Source organism: Pseudopipra pipra, chromosome 4, assembly GCF_036250125.1.
Source record: "Pseudopipra pipra isolate bDixPip1 chromosome 4, bDixPip1.hap1, whole genome shotgun sequence".
Lineage (NCBI taxonomy): Eukaryota > Metazoa > Chordata > Aves > Passeriformes > Pipridae > Pseudopipra > Pseudopipra pipra.
In genome coordinates, this window is record NC_087552.1 from 1134668 (window position 1) to 1151734 (window position 17067).

At 46.1% G+C, this 17067-nt stretch overlaps 1 protein-coding gene across 8 annotated transcripts in view; it reads left to right on the forward strand.

Moving 5' to 3' along the window:
- Window positions 1-17067, forward strand: part of LOC135412608 (ankyrin repeat domain-containing protein 17) — a 69824-nt gene that overhangs the window by 20829 nt on the left and 31928 nt on the right. For all 8 annotated transcript variants that reach the window (XM_064651353.1, XM_064651356.1, XM_064651355.1 and 5 more), the window contains exons 2-5: window positions 14090-14243; window positions 14829-14985; window positions 16273-16420; window positions 16705-16852. In XM_064651353.1, coding sequence (XP_064507423.1) covers window positions 14090-14243; window positions 14829-14985; window positions 16273-16420; window positions 16705-16852 — 607 coding nt within the window. The remainder of the gene's footprint in view (window positions 1-14089; window positions 14244-14828; window positions 14986-16272; window positions 16421-16704; window positions 16853-17067) is intronic.

Here is a 17067-nt window from a genome sequence, read left to right on the forward strand (position 1 = left end):
TGCTCTGAAGCTGTAACCCACACTCCAAACAACCTGTTGCACTGCCTCAGCATCAGAATCCTGTGGGAAGGAAACCCAGGGAGCTGCCTGGTATAAATAGAGCTTCTCTGTTGCTTTATGCCCTTGTAAACATGGGATAAATATGGGAAAATATCTTTGTGGAACAACTGTGATTGGAAGTATTAAGAGGAGAGCAGACATCAAAATTATGGTGATTCGAAGTAACTTGGCGTGTGATGTTTATATCTAACATGGGAAGCCAACAGTGAAAAGGAAAGACTCCACTTAAATTGTTTTCTTTGCCCTTAAACCTTGACTTACTTTTTTTTAATAGAGCCTGGTTTTGATATGATGGGGAAAATAGATACATTTGGTATAGTCATACTTGTGCCTTGCTTTAGCTACCTTCACAAGTCTGTTCATTTACCATATGTAAAAACTGTTCAAATCTGTTCAATATGCAGCAGCTTTCAGTTGGGTGTGCCAAATAGAGCAAAAAAAAAAAATTGTAATTCATTTATTAGGTATGCCTAACAGTAGTTTGTATTGGTGGAAGAATTCAGTGGCTGTCAGGCTTGTCAGAATTTTAACCAAATGAGTCAAAATTATTAGAAATAATTCCTTCTGTGCTCAGTTCCTCAGGCAGTAACAATAGGAATTCTAATCAGATACTGAATCCAACTGTCTCCTGCTGTAACTTTATCCTCCTGCTTCTCTGTGGAAGAGAAGGTTGGTGAACTAGGCCATACTGATTCCTTCATTGAAAAAAATCCTCCCATTGTAAATGCCAAAAAAGGGAAGGAAATCCGCGTTGAGTTTGAGCTGGTTCATTGCAGTGCTTTGTTGGCTCAGTTTTGGGCAGTGTCAGTGTGGTCTGTGGTTTGGGACAGTGGCACAGCTGTTTATCCAGTGAACTTTACAGGGCAGGAAGAAATACCGAGGAATTAAATGGGAATAACTCGAGGGAATGTCAAAGCTCTTGACCTAACTAGTCATATCCTCCCAAACTGCTTTTGGTTAACTTTATAAATATCTCCACATAATACTTTGACTTGGTTATGCTGCATGATGAGAGATACCAGCAGTTATTACTAACAGTAATTGTTTCAGCAGGATAATTACATGGAGAAATGTAGAGGTCCTCTAAGGACCTCTGGTTTCTACTGTCCCCTCCCTGATCCTGGTGGGTTAAATTGAATGTGGGCTGCAGAACTTCTGGAGGCAGGATACAAGCAAATTCTTGTCATCTGCACAGGGGGGGAGGATTTCTATAGCTTGCTCTGCAGTTGAATGGCACTTGGCATTTGGTTTTCTTACGATGAACCCTTTTCCTGATCTTCATTTAAAACACTTTCCTTATGGAGCCATTCCCGAGTCTCCAGGCTCCACTGGATGGTGAGTTTTGGGCAGTAGCACCTTTGCTGGTGTCTTTGCTGTTTCCTGCCTTGGGAAGTTAAGGTGAGGGGAATGGGAGCTAAACCTGCATAAGCTAAACAACCTGGCCATTTCACTGAAACTTTGGGCACGCTGGAAATAAAATGTGCATCTGCCGAGTCTGCATCTTTTTTTTATCAGTAGAGAAATGTTTGACATCTCTGTCCTTCCAGGAACAATAATTTCCTCTGCATTGTGTAGTTTTTCTTGTTTCTAACGTGCTTCAGTGTCCACATGTCCTGTCCATGGGTCACTTAGTGTAGCATGGCTTGGGTAAAGGAGCAAGCACCTGCCATCAAGAAAGACAAGTTGTGGGACAAAGAAACCACATTTCTTTGGTTCTTGCGGACCCTGGAATAGTGTTTTGTGTTGGGACTGTGAAGGGAGGGGTGGAGCTGTCTCGTGGGGTGCTGTGTCAGTGGACTGATGCTCTGATTGCTCTGGTGGTGGGAAGGCAAAGCTGTGACTAAGCCAAGCAACACATGGCGTTGCTCGAGGAAAAAAATTTGTTCTCCCGTTGCTGCTTTTTGCTTTACATATCTGCTCCCCAGCAGATACTGTATTGCTGTGAAGAAGCCCGTGCACATGTCAGTGTTTCATTCATGCCAGAGGGAATTCTGAGTTGGACTGGAACAGAGTAGCTGTTTGTGTGTTCATCCTGTCCCTCCTCCACATGTCCTCCTTCCCTTCTGCTGCCTCATCCTTCGGTGCAGAGCACTTGCTGTCGTGAAGAGCAGCCGACCAAAACTACTTACAGAAGGGAAGGATTTCCTGCCAAATTTGTGTAAGAAAACATGTGGGCAGCTTAAAACTATTTCTGTTTCAAGCCCAACTGGTGGTGTGCAGTTCAGGCCGCTCACTCACTGCATTTTGTGCTCAGTAGCCACAGTGAGTGAATGAGTAAATCTGTGTGTCCTTTGGGTGACTGCTGCCCGAAATGCACATGGCAGAGTATGGGCAGGAGCGGTCAGAACTGAGAGTCTGAGAGGATTTCCTTTTAGCAGGAATGCTGAGGAAGAAATAGGCAGCTTAGATGCATTTGCAGTAATGTTTTTCAAGGCTTTTATTCTGCAGTGTTGTCTTGGAGGAGAGAAACTGTTCTGGAGGGAGAATGGGTTATACATAGTGGGCAAAACAGGCAGACTGGAGTGGGAGGAGAACAGCTTTTCTTCCTTGCAGTGGTGGGAGAGATGGATGTCTGTCAGGGACGTGTCTTTTCCTCCAGAGTAGATCTCCACCTTCCTGAGCACAGGCAGAGAGACGGTGTGCTGCCTTGGAGGGGACAGGGAGGGCTGGGGAGGGGCTGTGTGACAGTGCTTTTTGTAGAGCACAGCAGGGTTCCTTCAATCCCTGCTGCTATTTTGGACTCTCTATTTTGATTTGTGCCCTTCCCAGCAAGGTGGTGGAGAGGGCTGGGAAGTGCAGTGAGGTGCATATGTTGCACCACAGCTGGATGATTCCCTCAGTGTTCTGAGGAAAACTCTCCAGGTGGTTTTTGGACATGAGAAGGTGTTCGAGGTGCTGCTACAGCAGTGAAGGTGGAGTTGTTTGTGCAGCAGGGAAATGGATTCCCTTAGTTTTGCTGGTGACTGAAGGGCTTTGTGGCTGGGAAGGGGAAGTCTCCTAAGGATCAGGTTTGTGTGCAGCCTGGATCCAGTTGAGCAGTAAATCGGTGTGATGCACAGAGCCTCTCAAGTGTCTGCTGGATTCACAGAGGTTGATCATGTTTTTGTGGAGTGGTGGCACTGTGGGCTGCTTTTCCCATGACAGCAATGCATGGGAGCCATCATCGCTGAGGAGACAAGGACAGCTGGTCCTGCTGGGTGGGTGGCTCTGGGTGCTGCTGGTGGGTTCCTACAGACACTGTCATGGGGGCTACACTCCAAAAAAAAAACCAGAGCTGTTATCTGGAAACCTTTGGGTAAGGCAAGGAGTTTCTTAGAGACAAGGGACATGGTGTTTGAGTCAAAGGAGAGCATTAGGAATCAGAATAACTTGTGACATAATAAAAGGTTTTTAATCCTTTATTTCTGTTCCTATTATTTCTCCTGTCCTGTGATTTTATCAGTCTGTATATCTCAGCATCTGTGTTTGGGGATGAAAATATGTGGGCAAACGTGGATCACTTGCCTTCTGATATTGTTGAAGGAAATTCCTGTTGGCTTTGTAGCTTGTCTGCATGTCAAAACTTCCATGGAATGGACATCTGTCTGTCTTCTGTTGGGAAGCTTTGGGGTGTAATGAGCATGTGAGCTGCCCTCTGTTTTGGAGGCAAATTTGGCTTTTGGATCGGAGTTGGGAAACAGAGAGAAATGAGTCGTTTGACAACAGTGAGTGCCCAGGAGAGTATGCTCCTGGTGGGAGTCGTAGCTGCTGTCCCACTGCTGTAGTCCTTGCAGCCGCAGGAGGAACGTGGCCAAGCTGACTGGGCTGATTGCTGAAAGTCTCTGCTGGCTGTGAAATGTTTTCTAGCACATTTAGTGTAAAAATCTCAAGCATCTCTTGGTGAAGACTGGGAAAATCCGTGGTTTGTCTCTGCTTAACCTTAGAAATGGAGCGTACTCTGTCAGGGAAAATGCACCGTGTGGAGGCTTCCTTGGGGAAAATGTGTTTGGAACGGATAGAGGTGGTTGTGATTGAGGGCTAGGGGGGTGGTCTTGCCTGTGACTGACACCATGAGCTATAAATCCTCTGGATCTGCATGGATTGCAAAGTTGAGCAGCTTCCTTGGCATGGACTCCCAAGCAGAGGAGCTGCTCTGGGTCATGTGAGAGCTGGCTGTGCTGTGAGGAGTGAGCCACTCCTGCATGGACACACGGCAGCTCGCTGTGAGCAAACCTGGGGGAGGGCAAGGCCCCACAGCTCTCTCTGCCCAGGGCTTTATTGCTGCTGCCTTTGTCCACATCCAAGTTGGGATGTCGTGCTCGCATTGTTCAGCTGGGCTGAGCTACAGTCCTTAGAAAAACAACTTGTTTCGGCTGGAAATGATGGGTGTGCACAGTTCTGAGCTGAAACTTGGACACAGTGTGTCGGGCCAGGGAAAGCAAAGAAGGGAAAAATATTCCAGGAAGAAGCATTTGTGAGAAGTTGGGCCACTTTTAGTGGTGCAAAGCTGCTGTGAACTCCCTTCTCTGAGGATTAGTGAAGGGTCTTGGTGTGTTACAACAAAGGCTGAGAGTAACAGAGAAATGGCTGCTTACTGAGCTGTGAAAAGAAAGCTCAAGGTGCTTCTCCTTGAAGACTCCACAGGCAACAAATGTGTAGAGAAGCCCCCTGAATTTAATCAGTAATAAAGTGTCCTAGTTAGAACAGCTGGGACCAGTTCATCACTGGATGGGTGTAACCCAAAACTGTGTATTCTGTAGCCTTCCATGCCATTTCCCAGGAACTGTTGTCAATAGGCCATTTGCACCCTCTGCCCAGAGCAGCCTGATCCTCAGGCTATAAACTAGGTGTTAAGAGGCCTGCGAGATAGGAGGGTGCTTCTGTCCTCACACTCTTTGTGGGGAGTTCCACAAAGGGTGCCCTGAGGGAAGTACTGAGCATTCCTGCCTGAACTGGAGAATATAATCTTGGAGTCTTGGAACTTTTTTAACCACTCCTGGGATCCAGAGGAGGACTGCAGATCACCACTTCTCAACCAGGCTGCACCAGCACTCTCACCAACAGGTTTTCCCCTCTCCTTTTTACTTGGGACTCAGGGGGCCCAAAGAACACCACTCTGTTCATGCCCCAGGGTGCTGGGTTATACATTTGGGTTTTGTGGGTTAAACCCAATTGTTTGTCTGTATAATTGTACTTATTGTATTATTTTGTTAAATTGTTATTCTGTCTTATAATCTCTCTTTTGAGTTGAGTTCATTTCCCCTTAAACCAGCACATAAAGATAATAGATTATCACTGGTATTTCAACCTTGGCTCCTATAGAGATAGCACAGAAACAATGCATTTGTGCTTTTAACAGTGCAGGGTTTTGGGGGGTTTCTTTGAGGTCTTCACCCTTGGCTTAGTTGTCACTTTACAGGAAGATGCTCCAAGGATCCAAGTGAGTCTCTGTGGATCTGTCAGTGCAGCAAGGTGCTTCACTGCAGGCTTAGGAGTGCTTGTACTGAGCATTAATTAAATCTAGCCTTGGAATATACAGTCAAGGCAAAAGGTGAGTCCGGTGGAAAAGGAACGTGACCAACTGTTAGAGAAGGATTTTCTCTTTCTTGGAAGCTCACCTTCCTTAGACAAGGCTTAAGAGAATAATTAGTCCCTTGAAAGTAGGGCAGTGAGGAATAGGATGTAACAGTGCACAGCAGGACTCCTCAGTCCCTTTTTAGCAGTGCACTCGCCGTCTGGAGGTGCTGGTGTTGCTGTGAATGAGGTGTGCTCCAGCTGGATGCCCAGAATCTTCTGTTAGGAGCAGAGTCATGCTTAGTGTGCTTCCCAGTTTTTACATATTGAGTGACAAAACTGGAACAACTTCATACAGCAGCACGGTTCTGTACTCCTTGTGTTCTTTACAGTCCTTAGTTCTTACTACTGGATCTGTGTCACGAGTGAGGATCTGTCTGAGTCTGTGGTGGTGGGTCCTTGGGATGTGTTTAACCGGGAAGGTTGAGAGTCCTTGAGCTGTCCTTGAGGAAAACTCTAAAATGCCATTTCTGTAGCTCTTATTACCAAGCCCATGGCACAGTCTGGGGGGTCAGAGGGAGTGTAACCCCCCTAAGCTTTTCACACCTGTGGTGAGGAGACTCCAGTTTAGTGGCCCTATAAGTAACTTGGTAAGGAGCTTAAGTGATGCTTAACTCAGGTACTTGAGAGAGAGTCTTGGGGGGCTGCCATTGCTGTTCAGGTGTGACATTGGAGGATTTTGGCAACGCAGGGAGGGGGTGATTCTGGGAAGCTCAGTTGGACCATCTCCTCCTTCGTGGTTCTGTGCTCCCTTTGCTTTGTCTGTGCTAAAGAGACTCAGCAGTGAGGAAGGTGTGACAGGTGACTTGCTAAGGGTGGCAAAAACTGCCTGCACAGGCTCAGGCTGTCCCTTTAGTATCCCTCAGTTGTCAGGGGTATTTTGCAGAGAGCAGTTTCCATTTTGGTTCTGCACCAGCGTGGGAACAGCCTTTAATAAAGGTGTTACCTGTTTGTCTGTGGCTCTGAGGTACAACACCACGTCTTGGCTGATATATATATATATATATATATATGTAGTTGTGTAGGAGTTATTTATACACTGTCTGAGCTTTGCTTTGTGGTCACTTCTTTCCAAGCCCCCTCCAGAAGAGATGGTTTCTCTCAAAAGTTCAACTTTTGTGGGGTTTGGAGGGAGAGTGAAGGTGCAAACCTGTGTTCAGGGGGTTTTATCAGAAATGTGGCAGCTTTTTATTTTTGAGTTAACAGTGTTGTCTGAAGCTGAGCTTTCAGAAGCATGAGGACATGTTCCAATGGTTTTTTTTAATTGTGATTTTTATATCTCATTATTCATGTCAGAGACTAAAACATGTTTATTTCCTCCCCCCCCATGAATGTGAAATTGGGGCAGGGAACTTGAAACAATGGTGAGACGAGGTGTTGTTATTTTTACATTGGCATGACATTTTTCTCGCACGAATGGTTGCAGCTGAGTACCAGCTAATGCACGAATTTGCTTAATGTGGAAGTGTGCCAAGTGCTTGGAATTAGGATTGGAGACAGAAAAAAAAAGAATATTATTCCTTGTAATTTCACAGCCTTCTCCCAGCCACAGCTTTCAGCCTGCCTGCCTCTGTTTTCCTTGCCGTGTGTGCTGCTGGGGATGCAGCGTGCGGAGGAGAGAGGGAATTTTCCTGTGAATACCTCAGCACCTGTCTCGTCATCAGAAGCACACTGCAGTCCTAATGCAGGTGTCCCTGCAGCAGAGACTCGCCTGGTGCCAGTCTGGGGACTCTGTTATGCCATTTCAGCAGCAAGGACTGTTACTCCTCTCACCTCCCTCCCCCTTGGTATTTTTTTTGGCAGCAGTGAGAGAAATGGAGTGTACAGTTGAAGGAATAAAATGAAAGAAGATACTGTCGAGATGTTCCAGCTGCCAGACTTCAGATTTCTGCTGAACGAGGCATTTTGGTTTGGGGAGGGTCAGTCCACGTTGGGAAGACAACAGCTGTGATTGTGCATCCCAGATAAATGGGAGTGATCCTCACTGTGCAGGGAAGAGATGGTGCTGTCAGACGGAGTCTGTGCTGACAGTGCTGCTGTAGTAGCAGGGAAGGGCAAGTGAGAACCACACAGCTTGTTCCTCATGGAAAAGAGATTGGAGGAAAACCCACCAAATCTGCAAGGCTGAAATAGGGTGGGCAGGATCATCTGCTGCACTTGGCTGCCCTGTCTCCTTTCCCTTGCAGTGACCAGGGAGCTGGTCTTCAGATAAAGAAAATGGTGTCTTAAGGAGCCAGGAAACCATCACTTTCACTTCAGAGCTGTGTCATCTAAATTGGCCAGTGGTGACACTCTGGTTTGATCCACAGAAATAGCAGGCACTGCCAGAGCCTTGGCTTCAGTAAAGCTTGGATGGAATTTTTTCTACAATACATTATTAATGCTGTGAAGATCTGCGTCTTAAAACGCCTTGGAACCTGTGTAGCTAAGTGGTAATTTCACCTGGAAACATGGAGGTGAAAAGGCAGAGCCATAGACTTGGCCTTAATATTTAGTTTGGGAAAGCCCAAATACATCCCCACTGTTTTATTCGAAGGCATGTTAAGTTGGTTGCTCTGTGTTGATGTTTCAAATCAGAGTATTTTTTCTGCTGAGCTGTCTTGAGGCTGAGATGGGTTCATGCATTTTGAAAGCATCAGAGGTGATGTTCTGGGGGCTTAGAGGTAGCAGGGTGAGGGAGAGCAGGCATGGAGCTCTTGCTTTAGTATGGTGTATTATATATCACAATTTGCAGGTTTTGGGTTGCCTATTTGCCTGTTGGGTTTTAGATCATGAGGTGAAAAATACTTGGCCCGGTTTGCCACGTTCCAAATATATCATCTCTCTGTTTTAATCCACTCTTGCCTCAGGAATCCCCTGATGGGCATCAAATGGTTAGATATAAGACATTAAAAATACCTACCAGTGTTGTGCAAAAGGAGCTTAGTTAGTTACCAGCCAGAGCTGGACTTTGTTCTTGCACTGGGAAGGGGTTTTATTTCCTCTTGTGTGTTCCAGTTGCAGGATAATGGTATAAACGTTGCTATTTCTGGGGGAAACAGTCATAGGGTGCATTCCTGGAGTGAACAGCGAAAAATGTTGTTGTAAAGAAAAGCTCATCAAAGTTGTATGAAAGGCTGAGAGAGAGAGATATGTACTTTTTTTTTGGTGCAGTGTCTCGGAGGTGTGAGAGCTAAAACTGTTCCGGAGTGAAAGCTGAGATTCTCTTGGACAGGAGCTGCTGGAGCGCCAGGGGAGGCAGTGTGGCTGGGGGTCAGGCATGAGGAGTTCCTCATGGAAATCAGGATTAAAGCTGCTCACCCGAAGGGGGTCACTTTTAGCTGAGTAAGGGAAGAATCTGGAGTGTGGGACTAAAGTCAGCGTAGTAGGACTGAAGTTTATTAACTGACCTGGTGGTGGTTTTGGTCTGAGGGTGGCTTTGCAACACCTGATGGCCTCAAAAATCCTTACTAAATTTCATGTCTTCAAAAACTTTTTGCTGCTCTACAAAAATTTGGGAGCTGGAAAAAATCAACTGTTGCAGGCCTTGCTGATGGGCAGTGAGTGAGCACCTCCTGAAGAACTAACCCAAAAGCAGTGTCAAGTAAGGTTTGTTTGGGGAGGTGCAGTTTGCTACCTGGCAATAGCCACTAGGCTGTTCCTTGTCCACAGGGTTCTTTGGAAGGGCTTTGTACTGGTGCTTATAGGATCCATTTGGCACCCTGTGGGTGTCAGACACCAAAGGCCTGAGTGCCAAGGTAAAAATTTAGCAAATTCTACCTTGTATTCAGTGCCTAATGTAAGGCAGAAGTTATGGGAGTCATCTGAGAAAAGCTGTGTTGGATTGTAAACCTGAAAAATAGGGACCAGCCCTGGGAATAAGGACAAAACCTGCAGGAAAAAAAAAATTTTTCATGAAAGGTACAGTTTTTTGTCTTTTAAAATACTTGCCTAGGTTAGTGTGGTTCATCCAAATCGTGTTTCAGATGCTGTTGTTGTGTTAAAAACACAGTGCTTAAAAACACTGAAGGTTAAAAAATAAATCCTGTTATTTTAATGAGCCCGAGTTGCTATTTCCCGGCCTGTGGAGAGCTGTTGTGAGCCTGACTGCCAGACACCTCACTGCAGTGCTCTGCTGCCGTGGTGCTGCCTCAAGAACTGCTTAGTGCTGCTTTGGAGCATGTCTTCCAGACAGAGAAATACTATATTGTCTGTTTTCTTATTACACATGGCCAAAATCCAGGGAGATGTCACTGGGTGTTTGGCCAGAGGTGCCTTTCAGGGTCTCCTGAGCAAGTGTTTGGGCTGGGTCATGACACTGAGTGCCCAGGTGTACCATTTAAGCAACTCTTTGCTCCTCTGCACGTGCTACAGCCATGTTATTTTAGTTTTTGGAGTTTGTATGTAGTTTGTATGTGATGTGGGGTCTTGAGTGATTGCTCTGTGTTCGTTCCTGGCTAAATGCTGGAGAGCAGGAGCACAGCAATACTGTGTGCCTGCAGGATGGCCTGAAGGAGAGGGAGCAGGAAATGGGATTGGCAAAATGGGCACTTGGAATCAGGCAGGGGACCTGAGATAGGAAGCAGAAAATGACCTTTTTACAGCCTTTTCTTAATGGCTCTGGGTTGTCCTCACAGCACAGCTGTGATTGAGCAAAACTATAAATCGATGGTAACCTGATGCTAGAGATGCTCTGTAAATTAATGAGCAGAGCCATGTGTTTATTAGGTGGATAAATAATGGGCTTGTGGCATTTGAAGAGAGGGTGGTGGGTGCTGGAAACCAAGTGTTTTCTGCCATTAGTCACACAGGACATTGGAAAGAGTTGATTTTATTGTTCTGTCCCATCGATAAAGTTCAGTTCATCATAAAGCTCTGTGGTAATGGTGGCAGGTTCTTCTCCTGATAATAAGGTTAGAGTTGCTGTCATTTGAAGCTTGTTATGTTAATTTAGGCATTGTATACCCATTTTGGTGTTTAGGAGACTTGCCTGGCTGGATAGCTTAGTTGATGGTGTGGTTCTAGAGGAGCTGCTTGGTGTTGGGTCCTGGTTTTCTTTCTCCCATGTGAAGAGACAGTTGTTTGTAGGCGAAATGTTTCTTCCTTCCTCCCTCCCTGGCGTGATGTAAAATTGGGAAAATGCTAATCCATGTTTAGCCTTATAAGTAATAAATTTGGAATCAATGGGTAGCTCAAAGCTTTTCTTCAAGCCCTTAATGCGTGGGTGTTTTTATTTTTGGGTTTGTTTCTGTTGTTTGGTTGGTTTTTTTCTGTGTGTGTAGTTATTTGGGGGTTTGTTGGGGTTTATATTGTGAGGGAAACTATGGAAGGAAGAGTCTTGTTTGACCTTAATTCACATCTCTGTGAGATGATGTGGAAGCTTCTGTATGGACTCATGTCCACGGTGGGATCTGTGCTGATGGCAGATTTCTCTGCCTGGCTTGCTGAGAGAGATGGCTGAAGGTGGAGTTCCCATCAAGAGCTCAGTTCTGTCTCTGTTGGATTGAGCATTGTGTGATGGCAAGAGCCGTGTCAGAGCAGCTCAGGTGTGCTTTGTCTTTGTGTCCTAACTGGGCATTTCTTAAAAGGCATGTTCACTATTTTGTGTTTGGCAGTCAAAGTGTAAAATTACTGACATCTTACAGGGCTGTCTTCAGGGTGTGCAGACATGAGTCCTGTTTGAGAGCATCTCAGATACTTGGGAAGTTTGTTCTGTGTGATTGTGGAAGCATCAAGTACACTAGAAGTGATTATGAGCCAAGTAAACTTATGCAAGTACAGAACATGAGATTTTATTTTTTTTTTGCAGGATGAGAGAGGAGAAGTCTTGTAAAAGACTTGTGTGTTGGGGCCTGTCTGAACAATTGGGTTATGTCAGAGCATTGTTGGATCGGAGGAATACTGACGGAGAACGCAGATGAAACATTGTGATATGTGAGGTGGAGCATTTGTGTGCTATTCTACACTTTTTTTTTTTTTAAGTTAGGGGAAATAAAATACATCTGAAGCCCTTTAAAGGAAATGTCTGTTTACTTGGCTTGGTACATGGAAATGCTTTGTCTTCAGTCTGTAGCTTCTGTGGAGAAGGCAGGATTTTCTGAGAAACAAAAGAGGAGTTTTCTACCAAAACACAGTTGTGTTCCCCCACTGTTGGACACTGTGTCTTTTGTCTCTATCCCCTGTATGGTATTTGGTGTCATGCTGGAAAGGTGAAAAGGCAAAACTGTAACTGTAAGAAAACTCTGAATCTAAACGACAACTTAGAGACTACAGGGGAGTGTAACTGGACCACTGGGTGAGAAGTCTGCAAGCTGCAGGTTGAAGCTGGATCTCTTCTACCTTGGAAAAGGAAAGATTTTTAATCTATATTTAATACTATAAAATAGTCTAAAATGTTTTTTTCAGTAAATGAGTGTCTTGATGTTGTTCTGAAATGGTTTAAATGGCAGCACATAATACAAACATTCTCAACTTTCTTGGAAGGAAGTTTTCTCCTGGTCCCTCGTGGGTGTCTTGGTGCTGTGTTGTTTGTGGGTGGATTGCTGCTTCTCCCCGTTCTCCTTGGGTTGTTTATTTTTGATCACACTATGCTCATATTCTTAGCTGGAAGGAGGACTGGAAGATTTTTTCCGTTCGAAACTTAAACTGCATAAAAGACCTAATTTTGGGGAGAGGATATGAGTGGGGGAGAGACATTTTCCTATTTTGACTTCGTTCTTAGCAAATATTTCATAGTGTTAGGAAGAACCACGACCAGCTGTTCACTATCTCCCTGGGAGGAGGGTTTTTTCAGTTAGTCTGAGCAGTTGGGATTTTGCATGAGTTGGGTGAGCCAAGAATCCTTCCGACGGCTCCGGATTCGCCTTTCCAGTGGTGAAAATGTGTCCCTTGGCTCCCGAGCAGCACAGCGGTTCCTCTCCCTTGCTGCAGCAGCCTGTCCTCTGGAAGGAGACAAATGGCAAGTCCTCAGATGAACCACAACTGGCCTCAAATTGGTGGTGTAGGTGCAGGGAGCAGTGATGGGCGAAGGACCCTGGTTAGGCAGCAATGGAAAGTTCTTAGGACCGGGCAGGAAACCAGGAATTGCCCTCACCAGTTTGATAAACTGGAAAGAGCAGCCTGTGTGGGTATCACTTGGGAAAAGTAGTGCTGAGGAGCAACAAGGAATGCTGCAGGACTGTCCCACTGTTGGCATCAGAGCCACTTGAATCTGAAGCTGGAAGTCCTCCCCTTCAGCTCCGTGTTCCCAGGTTTGGAGGAGGAGGAGGGCAGAGAGGCTGCAGAGCAGCAGAGGGAGGTTTCAGAGGTGCCCTTGAGATGAGTATTTGTGTATTGCCAAGAGCTGACCAGAGGTTTTGTTTCTCAGTGATGCTGTTGAAGAGGTAAAAAAGAAATTTGGGAAGTGGTTCTCAGCCTGCCTTCTTTAATGAAAAAGGTTGAAGCTGAACATATCCTAGGAAGTGTTGAGCAGGAGGCAGAAGGCAAAGTTGTCTGAGCTCTGCCCTTGTGACAGGAGAATGGATGGGAGGCTGGAGAGACCTTCCGGGAGGCCTGAGATGAACCGCTCGCTCCTCTGGTTCATCTGCCCACACAGATGGAATCTTGGGGCATTTATCTGCAGGAATCTCAACTTGTGATGCTCATGGGACTGCTTTGAAACTTCAGAGACACACATGAAGCTGAAGAAATAAAACAAATTGTATTTCTGTCTTGATGAGCAGTGTTCCATGTGGAAATAGATGGCTGCTGTACTACAGACAGTGCTGCTTTTATGCAGAGGTACTGAAGTGTAATCAGTTGTAGGGGTGGCTGGGACATGTGGTTTGTCTGTCAGGCAGAGTGGGGTTTGGATCGATTGTGATTTTGGATTGGGATTGGCTTTTATTTTTTAATTCCTTTGGGGTTTGAAACAGGGAATTTTGGAAGCTGTTGAGTTTATAGAGGGGTGATTAAGATAGGTCTTTCTAATTTAATAAATGTTACAATGACTACTTCACAGTTTTTAGAGTGTGTTTGTGGAACACTTAGAGTCTTCTCTAAACTGCTTGCCCCCTCTGACAGGCAGGCTAGCACAACTGGATATTAGGGGCTTTCCTCTCTAAATATACCCCTCTCTTCCTTAATTTCTACGTGTTTCACAACAAAACAAATGGAGGGCACAGGGAAGTGGAATCTTGAGGAGGACTTGGACCACTCAGTGTCTGTTTTCCGAAAAAGGCAGATACAATGGGTTGCATGTTCTGTAGACAAAGGTTTAAATCAGGGTTTTCTTGAGCAAGAATCTGTGAAGCTGGTGTGTGTTGTGTTGGAGCTGATGGTATGTGGGAAGTGCTGCTGCTCCTTTTGGTTGTTTTCTTTGGATGTTGCATTAGGAGGCATCAGACTTGAAGTGAGATAGCTGAGGCCAACAAAGTACTTAAAAAGCAAATGCTTAAAGGATAATTAGGTCTATTTTGGTCAGTTATATCATTCTTAAACCAAATCTGTTCCTTTCCAGGTGGAATCGTTTATCTTGGATCAGGATGACCTCGAAAACCCCATGTTGGAAACAGCTTCCAAATTGCTGTTGTCGAGTACTGCTGATGGTGCTGACCTGAGAACAGTAGATCCCGAAACCCAGGCAAGATTAGAAGCTTTACTTGAAGCTGCGGGTAAGTCCTCGTGTCCCGTACAGGTTTAACCCCGGAGCCCTTACCCGAGTCCATCCTGGAATCGCTTGCATAAGGCTAATCCACGGGAGCATGATACAGCTGCAGCTGTACCACGGGGGGGGGGCTCAGCAAGGGTGTCAGAGAGGGGAAAGGAGTTCACAGACAGCATTTCCAGGTTTGGACAATCGTGGGAAGGTGCTTCGTGTCACATTCCTCCAGTGAGGGATCGCTAAAAGCCTGTGTCAAAATGAACACCTGACCTGTGCTTGCACCCTTGTATCAAACCCTAAACTGCTGAGTGAGGGTTTATTTTGTAACAGTTGCTGCATGAAAAGCTTTAGTAGTTGCTTGTATTAAGTAGTTGTCACTAGTTGAAAAGCGTTGCCTTCTGTGGATTGGAGGGCTTTAATCTTGTGCAGCTTTTAAACTAGTGTTGTAAATGGTTAATCCTGTCGTGGTGGAAGCTGGAGTTGACTGTGCCTGCAATGTTTCTGCCGAGGGATCTCACGGAGGGGTCTCACGGGCTCAATTTGAACTTGTCTGTTCTCTCCCTCTCCCCGCCTGGCACTGGAATTGCGACGGCAGGAATCGGGAAGCTGTCGACAGCGGACGGCAAGGCCTTCGCAGACCCCGAGGTGCTGCGCAGGCTGACCTCGTCGGTGAGCTGTGCGCTGGATGAAGCTGCCGCGGCGCTGACCCGCATGAGGGCCGAGAGCACGGCCAACGCCGGCCAGACCGACAAGTAAGGCAGCCCCGGGGCACACTCGTGTCGCTGCTGACCACGGGGGGATGGAACTCTTACTCAAGCAGAATTGGTGCCAGGTTATCACCTGGGATTCTCCTGTTAAACGTTTCTGGACTGGCAGGTCTGGCAGTGGAGAGCGAAGCAGCAATTAAAGCCACTTGGAATTCAGGAATCACGCTCCAGGGAATTTATTGTGACCGGCTATAAAAGCGTTTCTAAGCTCTTCAATAGTACGGGCCTTAGAACTGTACCAAAAAGTTGCAGATCCTAGAATGGGTCATTCAGTGGCAGCATGAGAGTAGCTTTACGATCAAAAAACACCTTTTAGGGAACTTCAAAAAGTGCCTTTTTAATTGAGGGAGGAAAACAGTCTTGAGGGACCAGGGCTTCGTGGTGATCAGCATCACTTAGGACCCTGGACAGAGGCTCAGACAGGGATTCGCTACTCCTATGCTGGACTCCTTGGCTTTAGTAGTTGGATTTTGTCTTACTGGGTTGTTTAGGGGGGAAATAAAAAATTTATTTCCTTCTGGGCTTCCATTAAGCTTAAATAAAGTGGAAGCATAGTTAGTAGGAAGAACAAGTGCTGCTGTGCTGGCTGGACATTTGTTCCATCTACACCGAGTAACTCCAAAGGAACATTCCTTGATGAGGGGACGTGACACATGAAAAGCAGAATTATTTTGGGCTGTGGCTGCTTCTGTTCTATGTGCATCCCTCCTTCTCCCCAACCTCTTCTTTCTTGGGAGCAGTGGCTGTTGCCAAAGTTTTTACCGGGACAGAGGATCTGAGAAATAAAAATAAACATGGACACGCTGTGAACAGACGTATTTGAGAATTACTTCTCCATACATTAAAATTGTGTCTGGTTACAAGATGCTGGTGTTTTCAGCACAGCACAGAGGGGAAGTGGTTTATTTTTTTCCAGGAGAAGAGTGATGCGGATGATTCGTTTTATTTTCATTACCAGTTACAGTGCTGAACAAATAAAGCTTTCCTAGGATGGACAGGTGATTTCCATGTCCTCTGGTCCTGGGGTCTCCTGGAAATGTTTCTCCTGGAAGCTTCTGTTAAAAATTAATCACAGGAGTGGATGTGGACATGACAGTTTTCAGCCGAGTTAGCTGGGAAACCTCAAGTGTAAAACTGGCACCTCTTTAATTAGCAGTTGGCAGGTTTTTAGCTCATGTTTCCTTTTTTTGCTGACTGTGTCCTCACGGCAGGTTGGATTCCAGGCATTTCAAGCCCAGTCCACTCTCACTGCTGAATGCTCTCTGTCTTTAGCCGCAGCTTGGCCGAGGCTTGTTCCGAAGGAGATGTAAATGCCGTGCGGAAGCTGCTCATTGAGGGCCGGAGTGTGAATGAGCACACGGAAGAAGGGGAAAGCCTCCTTTGTCTGGCCTGCTCAGCAGGATATTATGAGCTTGCACAGGTTGGTTTCCAGGCTCTTTGTAGTACGAGTGTGTGTCGTACAAGAAGTGTGAAATGAATTTATTCCAGGCTTGGGCACCTGGAAGGGGGTGTTAATGGAGCGGGAAATGTCAGTTTGCTGGCAGATGAGTCTCACACACAAACTGAATGTTGCTGATGCGTTCTGGGTGCTTACTTTCTGTAGGGGTTTCTCACACAACGCCGTGGGGAAGGTGGGGGCTCGGGGTGGTGTTTGAGGCACTCGGGTTTGTCCCTGGGGTGTTGTTGATCCCTGTGTGCTGGCAGGTTCTCCTGGCAATGCACGCCAATGTGGAGGACCGGGGAATCAAGGGAGACATCACGCCTCTCATGGCCGCTGCCAACGGCGGGCACGTCAAAATTGTCAAGCTACTGCTAGCTCATGGTGCTGATGTGAACGCACAGTCATCCACAGGTGAGAGCGTGCTGGGAACCCCTGGAAAGCTGGGATTTGCGCTTGCTGGGGAGCTTGGCCTGGAAGTTTGGGAGGAGTGGCTCTCAGCCAAGCAAGGCAGAATGCTTCCGTGTGGTTTTACTGTTTAAATTCTTCTCTTTTTTGTAATTAAACTCTAAAATGTTCTTGGATGCAGACAAAATACTATTGGATGCAGACATACAAAGGTGGATCGG